This window comes from Coptis chinensis, chromosome 8 (genome assembly GCF_015680905.1).
Source record: "Coptis chinensis isolate HL-2020 chromosome 8, ASM1568090v1, whole genome shotgun sequence".
Taxonomy (NCBI): domain Eukaryota; kingdom Viridiplantae; phylum Streptophyta; class Magnoliopsida; order Ranunculales; family Ranunculaceae; genus Coptis; species Coptis chinensis.
The window spans coordinates 29,733,780-29,748,144 of record NC_141463.1 but is presented as its reverse complement, the minus strand read 5'-3'; the positions used below and the strand labels follow the sequence as shown (position 1 = coordinate 29,748,144).

Sequence of the window (14,365 nt, the reverse complement as noted above, 5' to 3'; positions counted from 1 at the left end):
ATACTATTGTTAACTTATCTATCCTAGCATCTACTACCTATATGATTTGGGTAGATAGAAATTCTTTGGTTTTTGATCCTCGTCATAAAGTTGTTAACCCAACTCAGGTGCTGGAACAAGCACGAAGGTGTCTTATTCCTGCTCATGCTCCCGTGTGTTTGAAATACTTGATACCTAACTCTCATCTTCCTGACCTTTTTATGCTAGCATGTGACGGCAGTTCCGACCCTATTTCATCACGGGCTGCTGTAGGCTACATTTTAAATAAATGGGCTTCTGGCTTATGTTCTGTAGGAAGCAGGCTCGTCTCAGCAGGATCAGCAGAAGAGGTAAAGCTGCAAGCAGTAAAAGTCGGATTGGAACAAGCTCGTCAGCTAAGTGTTGGCAAGGTGGTGGTTTGTTCGGATAATAAGGGCATTGTTCAAGAGCTCAATGGAGTTTCATCTACAGTGTCTTGGTGTTGTGAGGGTCTTTTGCTTGAGATCCTTAATCTCAAAGCTAGTTTCAGTTTATGCAAAATTGTCTTTTGCCCGAGGGAGTTGATTAGCCATGCCCATCTCATGGCAGCTACAGCAACCCTTCATAGTCTTCTTGTCTGTAATAACCAAGTCCCTATGCATGTGAGACTTGGTTTTTCTGAAGTTCAGTCACGTCTGTATGAACTATTCGCTATCTGTTAATGAAATCGGAAACTATTTGCTTAAAAACTGCTTCATACAATGGAAGCAAAATTTGATACGGCATCCTCTAATTACATATCAGAGACCAACCAAACATACGCTTCTCTTTCAGTGGCTTGTTTTCCGTTCATTCATATCGGAGACCGATCAAAGATACAATGAAAGAACGTAAATTAAAAACATGATTGTTTTGAGCCCAAGTCTTGAACGATATTCCTTTCGAACTTGTCATGGTAATTAAGAGGGCATTAGAAATAGACAATAACAATGATTAAGAAAGAAGGAAACCATATTGTGGTGAGATATCACCCCCGTTTTTTTTTATTGTAGAGTGACTGATAACTTAATATTGTTTCTCTTTATTAGCTCCATCTTTGTAACCATCGAAAAGCGATCTCCCAAGTCCCAACCTAACAATCACAATAAAAACGTCTCTCAACTCATTGTATATATTCCAAGAACTCAAGAAGTAGCACGAAAATATTTTATGCTACAGCAATGAACAGTAAGAATGAATCTCATTTGCTATGTGAAGAAATGTACATAATCTACCTTGTTTTGGTGATTTCTACGCCTTGGTAATGCGTCGTTTCCTGTACCTTTCATTTGCTCTTCACTCAAATTGCAACTAGACCTATACCAGTCCACCAACCTCTACGTAGCACAGAGCATTGAGACATTGACATACCTGAAGGGAAATGAATTCCTCCAACTTTGCCATCAGGCTTTTCTTTAATTCATCTGCAAAAGCAATTAGTGCAGATTTAAGTGTTGACTTGTAGTCAATTCCCAATATATCAGCAGGTTTTGATCCTTTGCAATTCAGCTTATACTGCAATTCATCTCCAACTTTTAACCTGAAAAGAAATTAAAGAAATCAATCATGAGGGATCTCGGTTAGCACAAACAACGATCTAGTGATAAGTCAATGGAACATGAATAGAACGATATTAGGTTAAAGGAAATAAAGTCTCTAAGGTCTTAAAACCGCTGCTGTGTAGATGAAATGACTGGGTCCATAACTTACCATTGTCAAGTTCATAAGAGTACCACTGAATAAAAAAATACTTAAATTATAAAATATAACGTTAAAAAATGTAGCCCTGTATAAACTGATGTAAATGAACACATTTTTCCCACTCAAAAGAGCTTTTAACAACTTAAAACCAATTAATGATAAGTGGAGAATCCCCAAGACTTATATAGTTATAAAAGGAAATACTTAAATTATAAAATATAACGTTAAAAAATGTAGCCCTGTATAAACTGATGCAAATGAACACATTTTTCCCACTCAAAAGAGCTTTTAACAACTTAAAACCAATTAATGATAAGTGGAGAATCCCCAAGACTTATATAGTTTATGCTTGGATTAACATATCCCATGTGGGATTAAACATCTCAACAACGCCTTAGACAGCTTAACGCATTAAACAACAGTTGACGACAATATTTGGATACAATCAGCCATAAAAAAAGTGTAGAGGCCATTCTGTGTAGGACCATCAGGTCATGCCAGGGCTGTATCCATTACAAGTTTATGACCACTGTCTAACCTTGGTTAGAACTAATAAGAGGACCTTTCAGTTGCCTATGTTGCATGTCACACTAGTGACTTTCGAGAACAACCTAACGCACATGTAGGAGGATTAACAAACATTGAGCAAATGGCTCATGTGCTACAATTTCTGTGGAGGTATATATATGCATGTGTCTTTTTGTGTTTTTTATGTTTAGGAAATTCATTGTTTAAGGTTCTTTTCTCCCTGAAACTATATAAACTGTGTATCACAGTCATGTGGAGATTAGAATAATATAATAGACTCTAAATTGGACAACAACAAAGGGTGCCTAAGATAATGAAACAATACTGCAAAAACAAGAAAGCAACCTAACAAAGGAAGATGAAAACAATAACCTCCTAATAGCCTGGTTGCATTCAACAAAGAGGTTCTCCCGAGCTCCTTATACTTCTTCCCTAGAGATGCATCCACGTTCCAAGACTTCTCTTCCCACTCATTTCTTGCCACTTCAGACTCTGAAATCTCTCTTTCCAATGCCTCAAATTAAACATTTGGGATTCAAGAAACTTCTTTAACTCCATATTCTCCTCATGTATCCTCTGATTCTCTGAAATCTTCATCTCCAATTCCTTCTCCATTCTCTCCAGTCCCTTCTCTAATTCCATATTATTACACTTAAATCCATCAATAAGAACATGAAATTTCCTTATATCCTCTTCCAACATGGCCTTCTCCTTCTCAAGTTTCTCTATAGCCGATGGGTCAGATCTCATTGCTTGAAGTTTCTCCTCTAAATATAAAGCCTCCTTCTCCATTTCACTAACCACGACATTTTTTTTTCCCTTCCAACTTATCAATAAATTTATCATCTAACTTCCCAATAGAAACGTCGTCACCACTAATAAAATAAGAATAACTTTCAATCCCATACATAAGAAACTCATTACTGGGTTGCATATACTCTTGCACCCCCAGACATTGAATCCTGGTTCTGTCCCTGTTTCAAGCCCATACATAAGAAACTCATTATCTTGAAAAAAAGAGTGGTTTGAAGTATTTGCAGTAGCAGAACTATTCAACTTATGATCATTGCACTGCGCGATTTGAACAAGCCAATGAATAACACCAGGTAAAGAAGGCCAAGTATGAGGAGAAAAGTATTATTGTTGATGTGGATGGGTCTGCTAGGGAGAATTGCAGTGGTGTCGGGTTTACAGTAGAGTGGTCATATGGCAAAAGGGAGTTTTTTTTATGGCTGAAGTGTCTATACCAGAACAGTTATGACTGAGCTTGATCCAGTGTTTGAGATGTTGAAGCATATAAAATATCAATGTGGGGGACAAATGTGCGCGCAAGGTCGTTTGTTATTCTGATAACCGAGAGCACTACACTATATTGAATAATGAAGATTTTAGTAACCGACGTAGAAAGATTACCCAGCTACACGTATTGAGTGGGAGCCTTGGGTAGATTCTTGCATATTTCAGATCCTTTATGAGGATATTCCAGATGTTCTAGATCGAGAACGATGAGTACCATAGATTGTCATATATGTGTCATAGAGCAAGGTTTATTTCTCAGCGACGAGTGATACTTGTAGGGTCAGTAACTGCATGGTACCTTGGGGACCGATGTTGGCGTCTAAGTATTTAGAGAGATTGTTATACCTTACCCACCACCCATAGATATGACAACCTCTAATATTCCTCCTGCTACAATTGCACACCATAGAGCAAACCCAAATGATTAGCCTTACGCAACATTATTGTAATGACTCGCCCCATCCGACTACATCGATATTGTCCTTACTTAGCCACTGTAGACCTCGGACAGTGTAGGGTTTTGGATTCCGGACATCAGCTTCCCAGGAGGTCACCCATCCTTGGACTACTCTTGCCTGAGCACGCTTAATTGCAGAGTTCATACATAATCCACAACCAAACGTTCCAGAAAAGGCCTCGACATTAGGATTTGGAGGATTAATTACTCATGGCCAGGATCTTTGATAGTTGCTTAAGCGAAATGAGATCACACCATGGCGCAACCGTCACCCAAACCTGGGCTAGGCGCCTTTCCATCATACCCTTCCTTGGCCCACGCCCAGGGGTATCACAATTATATATTTTTACAGGAGACTGACTTCTATTGAAGAGGGTTGGTCAAGGTCCCTTGCTAGGTCTGTTATACCAGGGCCCCAACTTTGACGGGGTTACTTCCGAAGCATTGAAGCGGCATGGCATTCATTTCCCAAAAAGAGTGAAGATGCCACAGTCACAACCACAACCCAGGGTGTTTCATGATATTGAGATGCCGCAAGTAATAACCACAGATATTTGATCACTAATCTGACCATTGGCACTGGGGCATGATTACTTCTCAGGGGCAAGAGATGAGTATACCTATTCCACTAGCAAATGACACATTGGTCACATATTTGGCAGAACAGTTTGAGCAGTTAGACATGATTAATATAATTTACATTTATTCATAATTTATTATTTTTATTCACTATAACATGTAACATGCCTCTGTTTATTTGTTAAACAGGACGAAGTAAGGTTTGAGCTCCTTAACTACATCTCTCTGACTTATGCCATGTGTGAGTCATTTATGGAGTCCTCCCATCAAAGTTTTGAGTACATACATCATGAGCGAGATAGAATGTTGCAATTACATAGACATGTGCGAGAGTTGGAGGAAGCTACTGCTACGTTAGGAAGGGGCACACCTCAGGTTGAACCAGAGAGGCGACAACGACGTAAGGGGGAGACCTCTTCAAGCCAGGCTTGTGGTAGAGGGAGGAGGTCTTGATATTTATTTGTAGTTAAATTCTTATCGTTTGTAATAACTGTGCGTTATTACTTGTAATATGGTGTTTGGGATTGCTGTTTGTAACTTTTTATTATTATTGTAGGTGTTTAGGAAAAAATTGGCAAGTTTTGTATATGAATATGTGAATAAAACAAAGGAGGCTATGTCTAAAAAATTTCAGGAATTTTAATTTAGTTTTATTAATTTCATTGCTAACTTTGAAATTTGAATGGATTTAAACCTATCACGTATGCCATGCTATACATGAGTTTTTGCCATATTTTATCATCTCATAAATATATGAGGAAAACGGGTGTTGTTTTCTTTGCTTGATAAAGGATTTACACAACACACACACACAGGATCCACAAACACACGGAGACAGACAGATAGACTGACACAGAGAAGAGACACACAGACACAGACAAACACGCACACAAACACAGACGCAAACAGACACAATGATGACACGCACACACACAAATTTCCTTTCAATACAATAAGGGCCCTCTAGGTTTTCTGTATTGTATTCCTCCAGTTGTCACATATACCTAATAGATAGACTAGTACTGACACATTCCAACTAGGTTGGCACCGATCCGTTTTTACACATTGGAAGTACATAGGGGGAAGGAGAAATCTCTTTTCATTCCCCACTATTTAAAATGTCTTGGTCTTTATATTATATGTTCTTAGTTTTAAGGGTAACACCAAAACCAAGTCTGATCTTCTTGCATGTGGGCATTCCCCAAATTGTCAATTTACCCATGATATCAACAAATATCTTGACAATAGATGAACAAATCAGAAATTTCTAGTCAATGTACCCTATTATTCAAGCAAATTTCAAGTCACAACCCGACCACCTTAATCGTAGCACTTTGTAACGACCAACTACATACTAACACTCGATATTGTACCCCAAAAGCCAAGTCTAAAACATGCCCTTCAAATGTGTGCAGTTTTCTTAGAAGGTTACAACGCTAGTATGAACGTTTAGAGCATTACAATATATCTAAGACCCGCGAGGACTTACCAGCCAATGTGGGATTAAATTCAATCCAGGGTATCATAGTTGGAAACAGTACAAAATTATCTAAATCTGTAGTGTCCATATATGTAACTAGATCCACATAAATCAATAACAATAAATCCTAAAAACTAATTTAAAAGGAAATACCTAACTTGAGTGTTGAAATACCCATCTCAAGAAACTGCAAATCTTCATTAAGCTAAATCCAACAGTCCATAACTATTACACCCCTAATATGAGTCGTTGAGTTGAAAACTACAGCACGGATATGGAAATCAGGCTAAACCAAAGCGCTCATATACAAGAAAATGTAATATATGATATAATATCATATCCTCCATAAAGTGGTCAACAAGACAAGATTTTATAGATTTTTGGTTCCTAAATTGATGGCGTGGGTTACTCCTTAAGTAAATATCTAGGTTACATGGACACGCCATATTTTGAAAAAAATCTGTGTCGGATACGTATCCACGTGTCCGTGTCGGACACATATTGCATGTAATTTACCTCGAATTTTGATATTTTGCCGTGTCCGACAATTCGTATTCATGTCCGATACGGCGTGTCAATGTAACCTAGGTAAATATCCTCTGACTCAACTTGCCTTAATTGCATTGGCTAAGAGAAAAAGGTTATATTTCTATTCCACGTGCAAATTATGGGAAAATGGAGATAAAAGGACTTAGAATTTGAACCACCGTACTCTCTCTATCCTTTATAAAAGAGTGGAGAAACCCCATATTTCTACACTACAATAATTAACACATTAAAGTAAATAAAGATTTGGAAGAGAAACAATGCTTTGATATTCATTATCGGATTCAACACATCATTTTTGCTATGGATCAAGGTACAACCTTTTATTGATTCATTATTTACATTCTTTATATCATGTGAAATAATATGTGATTCATAATCTTCTAAACACTATTAAATTAGTGTTAACAGAAAAATTAACCTTGTCCTTAAAGCAAATATCAAGTAAAACACTACATATGCCACTTAAAAGCACTAAAAGAAGTAGAAATAACTATAGAAAAAGAGCTACATCAAAGATACTGTAAGAATTAAATACACCAAAACAACATACATACATAAATTGATAAAACAAACGAAAAGTCTGCAAGTTTGAGAAACTTCGTTTTACCTTCCGAGAACTTTAGCTAGGATCTGAATACAAAAAATCAATTGTTTGTTCTTCCGTACCAAATTTACTGTCAGGTTTCCTTATAGCAACAAGCCAATTATCTGAATTCCTCTCCAAGTTACGTTCAAACAGATGAAAATAATTGACTATATCATTAAGGCAGTAGTTCCTGTTTGTTGAACTGAACCGAGCAATTGAGTACTTGACTGCACGAGAAGGAAGTAAAATGAAAAAAAAAAAAAAAGTAGGTGAAATCTACAAAGTAAACAACCATCCAACATTGCTCTTTTTTTATCGATAAAATATAAGATAGATAAAATAATTAAAATATTAAAATTACATCAAAACTTTAGAGCAAAACCACTCAAGAATAAAATTACCATTTTGGCAATTGTCTATTAAGTAATCTGGAAGAACTGCTAGAACCCCGGGCATTCCTGTAGAGAAATTTGGTAAACAACTACAGAATTAATCCATCAAATAACCTACAGTACTGATTACAGAACTAAGAACACACAAACCTTTAAGCTTATTTGAAAATTTTGCCTCAATTTCGACCCCAAAACCAACAACGTGATTCTTGCACACAATCCTGTAAATTTTCTTCTTTGCTTCTAGCTTGTCGAATGAAAAAATATGTTAAGAAGTACAAGGCAATATAAAAAGAAAATTCTGATAAGTGATACAATATGAGCGACATAAAATGAAAAAAAAAAAACAATTTTTTTAATTAAAAAACTTGAGTTTGTGGATGTTTCTGAGTACAATACAAGCCAACAAAGACAGCTCCGGCATCTTTTAAGGACAAATGCCTTTGATGGTCATAACTCAAAAACCGACTACCAACCAATACGCCCGCAGCATCAAAAATCCTAATGACGTTTTTTTATCCTTCATAAGTTGTTGACAGCTACAACACAAGTTCTTGTCACATCTCAACTAAACAACCTGTTGGCTACTGTTTATCAAGGAGAGCAGCTTGGTGAGGAAGACGGGCAGATTTGGGTGTGGAAATGGGATGGTATCGGAAGCTTATTTGAGAAAACATAAAAGAACTGCATGCGCATGTCTCTCTTAAACTTTGGAACACATCCCAAACCAATTCGCAATGGAGTACGTGGAGCATCTGCAGGAATTGATATTTGAATTATCTAGGATTTATGCTCACATCCCAAATCAATCCACAATGGAGTGGAGCGTAGGCCGGAATTTATATCTGAATATATCATCTTGGGTTTAAACTCTCGCCATTGGCCCTTTAATTACTTTATTAGGAAAAAATCAATTAAAGAGATAATACAAATGAAACAATAAAATCTCTTTCAAAGAAAAACATACAACCAGGCTTCCCTAGTAAAATTAATGCTAAACCATATGTCAAGAGTGAGAGCAAATTGGTGCTAGAATCTCAAAACACTAGACCACTCGAGTTAAAATTACCGTCTTCATAGCAATAATAATGCATCTGAGGCTCTTCTTCATAGTGAAGCTGCAAATTAAATTTGGATATGACATTGGCATTGACTCTTTGTCAGTGTCGTCGATTGCGTAAAAGTCGCCCACTGGATGAAAATCCAAACCCCGCACTCCCATCATCTCCCATGATCGTAAAGTGTTGATCATCCATCGAATTATTATTGTCCAAGTTATTTTGATGACCATTAGAATTATTGAACTTGTTAAGCACTGTCTCACTTTCTCTTTCTCCAACTGCTTATCCAATGAATTCCCCATATCACTCAAAAACACTCTTTCGTTAACCCATCAAGAAAAACATCAGAACAACAACCAGTTTTATGGTCTTGTGACCCAACACTAACTTTTCAATATTTTGGTTTCAACAATACTAGTATACTTCGGAGTGGGGAGGAGGTTTCAGGGAATATTGATTTGAATTAAAGGAGAAAAGTATTTGTATAAGAGAGAAGATAAGACAAAAAACCAACCAAGTTGGTTTTTGTCTCGCATAGCCCCCCTTCTCCCAAAATCGTTCCCTTCGCTCACTCGATTATTTGAATTAAAAGGATTGTATACCAAAAAAAAATGGGCTTGAATCATTGAGGAAATTTTATAAACAGACTCGATCTTAAAAGAAGAGGGTTTTTTTTTTTCGATATTATCTTAAAAGAAGAGTTGGGCAGCTCTAGTTCCTGTTTGTTGAACTGAACCGAGCAATTGAGTACTTGACTGCACGAGAAGGAAGTAAAATGAAAAAAAAAAAAAAAATAGGTGAAATCTACAAAGTAAACAACCATCCAACATTGCTCTTTTTTTATCGATAAAATATAAGATAGATAAAATAATTAAAATATTAAAATTACATCAAAACTTTAGAGCAAAACCACTCAAGAATAAAATTACCATTTTGGCAATTGTCTATTAAGTAATCTGGAAGAACTGCTAGAACCCCGGCATTCCTGTAGAGAAATTTGGTAAACAACTACAGAATTAATCCATCAAATAACCTACAGTACTGATTACAGAACTAAGAACACACAAACCTTTAAGCTTATTTGAAAATTTTGCCTCAATTTCGACCCCAAAACCAACAACGTGATTCTTGCACACAATCCTGTAAATTTTCTTCTTTGCTTCTAGCTTGTCGACTGAAAAAATATGTTAAGAAGTACAAGGCAATATAAAAAGAAAATTCTGATAAGTGATACAATATGAGCGACATAAAATGAAAAAAAAAAAAAAATTTTTTTAATTAAAAAACTTGAGTTTGTGGATGTTTCTGAGTACAATACAAGCCAACAAAGACAGCTCCGGCATCTTTTAAGGACAAATGCCTTTGATGGTCATAACTCAAAAACCGACTACCAACCAATACGCCGGCAGCATCAAAAAATCCTAATGACGTTTTTTTTATCCTTCATAAGTTGTTGACAGCTACAACACAAGTTCTTGTCACATCTCAACTAAACAACCTGTTGGCTACTGTTTATCAAGGAGAGCAGCTTGGTGAGGAAGACGGGCAGATTTGGGTGTGGAAATGGGATGGTATCGGAAGCTTATTTGAGAAAACATAAAAGAACTGCATGCGCATGTCTCTCTTAAACTTTGGAACACATCCCAAACCAATTCGCAATGGAGTACGTGGAGCATCTGCAGGAATTGATATTTGAATTATCTAGGATTTATGCTCACATCCCAAATCAATCCACAATGGAGTGGAGCGTAGGCCGGAATTTATATCTGAATATATCATCTTGGGTTTAAACTCTCGCCATTGGCCCTTTAATTACTTTATTAGGAAAAAATCAATTAAAGAGATAATACAAATGAAACAATAAAATCTCTTTCAAAGAAAAACATACAACCAGGCTTCCCTAGTAAAATTAATGCTAAACCATATGTCAAGAGTGAGAGCAAATTGGTGCTAGAATCTCAAAACACTAGACCACTCGAGTTAAAATTACCGTCTTCATAGCAATAATAATGCATCTGAGGCTCTTCTTCATAGTGAAGCTGCAAATTAAATTTGATATGACATTGGCATTGACTCTTTGTCAGTGTCGTCGATTGCGTAAAAGTCGCCCACTGGATGAAAATCCAAACCCCGCACTCCCATCATCTCCCATGATCGTAAAGTGTTGATCATCCATCGAATTATTATTGTCCAAGTTATTTTGATGACCATTAGAATTATTGAACTTGTTAAGCACTGTCTCACTTTCTCTTTCTCCAACTGCTTATCCAATGAATTCCCCATATCACTCAAAAACACTCTTTCGTTAACCCATCAAGAAAAACATCAGAACAACAACCAGTTTTTATGGTCTTGTGACCCGAACAACACTAACTTTCGGATATTTTGGTTTCAACAATACTAGTTACTTTCCGGCGGAGGGAGAATTAATGCGGGGAGAGATTGTAAACCAAAAAAAACCAACCAAGTTGGGTTCCCTTCGCTCACTCTTTGAATTAAAAGAATACCAAAAAAAAAAAAATGGGCTTGAATCATTGAGGAAATTTTATAAACAGACTCGATCTTAAAAGAAGAGGGTTTTTTTTTTTCGATATTATCTTAAAAGAAGAGTTGGGCAGCTCTAGTTACTACCAACACTAATCTTATGTAATATTCTCACAATGAGCTTTAGGAGGAATATGTTTGATATAAGTGCATAATGGCCTAAATGAAATTAGCATTACCCTAAGCTACTACAGGGCCTTCACATGAGTTTTCTTCATGAATAATCATGAAACCATGAACAGCAAAAATGTTCGTTCGGAAAACTGGTCAAACTTTAAGTTTTCAGAAATTAAGAGGTGAAGGAGATCAAGCACAAAAAACTATTTCCATTCAACACAGAGCTACCAAAAACGCATTATTACAACTTGACTTGAACATAAAAAGGTACTAAGATCGACCTTAAGTCCTTAACACGCATCTAAATCCAGTACTTCAAACACCAACAAGATAACTTCGTAATAATGTCCCGGCCTACACTTCTTAACATAATAATTCTAGCTAAGATACTTGAAGTTCTAGCACAGATATCAAACACAAAAAACACTAGTACGATCACATCATATCAAGGGGATCCCCCACTGTTCTTAGATGCTGCAAAGGCTGGAGAGTGAATGCATCCAAGTCCAGGAAATGAACAGAATGTCGATGGACCGAACCCAACGCCAGCACCAAAGGGAGGGTAAGTGAGCACTCCTCCACCGGCAGCTCCACCAAAGGGAGGGAAGAATGGAAACACTCCTCCGCCAGTACCAGCACCTCCTGGCAAGTTCTGAGGCTGATCAGCCTTGTCCTTGTTCTTGATCTTCATGCTTCGTCCAGCTCCATCCGTACCTGTCACAAATGCTACAAGAAACACAGCAAGAATGAGCAAAAACATCTTAGTAACTCTCTCCATCTTCAGTAACTCCTCTCTTCACTAGAAAAGCTAGCTCTCTAGTCTCTACTTGGTATGCTGGCTGAAAGGAATCCTTGCTAGTACTTGCATTTTATAGTTACTTTTTTTCCTCATTTAGAATGTTTTTAGGGATGTTTTTAATTTTTATCGACATGTCCATGTTACGTTGCAACATTAGGCCACCTATGGGAATGAACAGCAATACTATGTGATCTCAGGAGTTGGATAGCTATCAAACTCTGGTTCTGGATTGCACGCCACGTTTTTCATACTCATTGAGCTACTAATTTTGGGTCCATCATATTGGTGGAGAAAATGGAGCAATATGTCAGATAACAGATCTTATGGTGGTTTATAGCAGTCCTCCGTAATAATCTTAAGTGTAGCTAGGCACATGGGATTGTACGTTCCAAGTCCAAGACCAGAAAAGAATGCTCTAAGAGCATTCCCAATGTAGGTCAATATGAGGGGTTTGTGAAAATAGTCACCTTTGTGTTTGTGGAAAGGTGAATAAATGGTGACTATTTTTCCAAGATAAAACCAAGGTGAAATCTTCAACCGAGAGAGTGGCTGACTTGTGAACTTTGGACGGGATGTTGGATTCCGTCTCGTGTGTTTTTTTCAAATTTTTTTTTCCGGACGGAATGTTCTGTCTCGCGTGTTTTTTCGATTTTTTTTCGGTTTTTTTAACTTTAGACAAAATACCGGACAGGATGTTGCATTCCGTCTCTATCAAAATGCCTCCAGACGGAATCCAACATCCTGTCCGAGATTTTTTTTCACCTTTGCATTGTGCAGTTTTACCTTGCTTTTCGCCAAAACGGTGATAAACAGGGGAAATACTGCCTACGTGGAAGTGATAAGAGGGGAAAAAAATCTAACTGCATTGGGAATGCTCTAAGCATCATACATCAATAGATAGGAAAGAGTGCCAGATGATATACCTGTCCCAATTCATTGCCATCTGTGTCACTGTTTGTATTGGTTTTGGTCATTTAAGGTGGATTTTATGGTTGTGACAAGAACTCACCTACCTAGACATAAAGACACTAACAGCCTTTAACTCATTCCTTACATTTTATGGTTATGATTTTTTGGTCAAATGTTCTGTGTGGTGAACCTAACAGCCTTTAACTCATTGCTACTCATATGTAGTTTGCAGTCAGGAATTCATGCCTCTCTACTGTTAAATTTAGTGAAAGTTTGACTGGTAGAGAAGTTTTCAATATGATCGAATTTGAAATACATGTGGTTGCTAAGGTTAAGCTAATTAAGAGCCTTGAATGTACTCTTATTCTTATCTTTCTCAATCAGTGGAGAGAAAAGGCTGAATGAATGTAAGGAATGAAGTGTGGATGGTCGAGTAGTAGTTTAGTGCCACGTACAAAGAATACTACTCAATATATAAGGCTTGGCCTCTCCAAATTTTTTGAGGGTAGTGTACTATTGCCCCCCATATACCTCGTCCTTCATATGGCCTGCTTGGTCAATAGTCGCATTTGAAGTTGGATTACTTTTATAATCTGGTGGTGGAATATAGCAAACATAGTGATAGCAAAATACCATATCGTTAGCATGGCCATGTTACTGAGTCCAATCGTCAAAGCCCTGGAAAATACATATGGTACGTGTGTGGAATAGTTATTGTGGTAACTACGTGGATAAGACTAGCAAAGTAAGTTATATCTTTTACTACGTAGTTAGTACTCAGTAGAGTGACAAAAATGAAACTCAGCCTGAACCACATTATTGTATATGCATGAGGTACAACGTACAAGTCCTTAACTTACTACATTTTCTCTTGAAAGATTTGGCACGCAACAAAACCAATGACAATTAAACTAACTCCACAGACTTGCAGAACTTAATATGGAGAAAAAAACAGCTTAATATGGAAGCCAAAAATGATTATAGATCACTTAATTAAGGAAACAAAAATCAACCTCATGCCAGCACAATACAGGTCTAGCTAGTTGAACAGGGACATGATGTCCAGAAATTCAGGCTTCCTTACAAAAGATTTGGCAAAAACAAGAATGGCTTTACCTCCAGGGCTGCACGCACCTGCAAAATTGATATGGACTTGAGAAAATGCTAATGAGAAATAAAATCTAACACAAAAAATGACCCACCAAAGCAGTACCTATAGTTTTAAGTCAATCACAATCAGTCACCAGGAGAAGTTTTTTGCACCTACCGGTGGTACATAAAGGCCATAATTAAGAGATGGCACGAGAAGTTTACAGTTTAGGATGCAGAGTGAATAAAACTCCACGTTCCTTCAATTAATTTCAGAT

At 37.1% G+C, this 14,365-nt stretch overlaps 1 protein-coding gene and 1 long non-coding RNA gene across 2 annotated transcripts; both read right to left on the bottom strand.

The window, feature by feature from the left end:
* Window positions 1–695: 695 nt before the first annotated feature.
* Window positions 696–8,987, bottom strand: LOC147480983 (uncharacterized). Its single transcript, XM_086579855.1, has 6 exons — window positions 8,638–8,987; window positions 7,719–7,815; window positions 7,578–7,634; window positions 7,198–7,403; window positions 1,233–1,537; window positions 696–1,090 (listed from the first exon to the last, which is right to left on the bottom strand). Exons 1-4 carry the CDS (start codon window positions 8,929–8,931, stop codon window positions 7,210–7,212), a joined length of 642 nt encoding a protein of 213 aa, XP_086435981.1. The 5' UTR covers window positions 8,932–8,987; the 3' UTR covers window positions 696–1,090; window positions 1,233–1,537; window positions 7,198–7,209.
* A 2,494-nt stretch (window positions 8,988–11,481) lies between these two features.
* LOC147480982 (uncharacterized) lies at window positions 11,482–14,342 on the bottom strand. Its single transcript, XR_015204458.1, has 3 exons — window positions 14,212–14,342; window positions 14,012–14,132; window positions 11,482–12,016 (listed from the first exon to the last, which is right to left on the bottom strand). It is a non-coding gene; the product is annotated as an uncharacterized LOC147480982 (long non-coding RNA).
* Between the last annotated feature and the right edge of the window lie 23 nt (window positions 14,343–14,365).

What these genes read in the sequence shown, in the direction of transcription:
- LOC147480983 (XM_086579855.1), bottom strand. Translation starts at nt 8,931, where the DNA reads ATGGGGAATTCATTGGATAAGCAGTTGGAGAAAGAGAAAGTGAGACAG. An exon ending in TTATTATTGCTATGAAGACG is followed by an intron (nt 7,816 to 8,637) that starts GTAATTTTAACT and finishes TCATTCGACAAG; the next exon opens with CTAGAAGCAAAGAAGAAAAT. An exon ending in AATAGACAATTGCCAAAATG is followed by an intron (nt 7,404 to 7,577) that starts GTAATTTTATTC and finishes CTTCTCGTGCAG; the next exon opens with TCAAGTACTCAATTGCTCGG.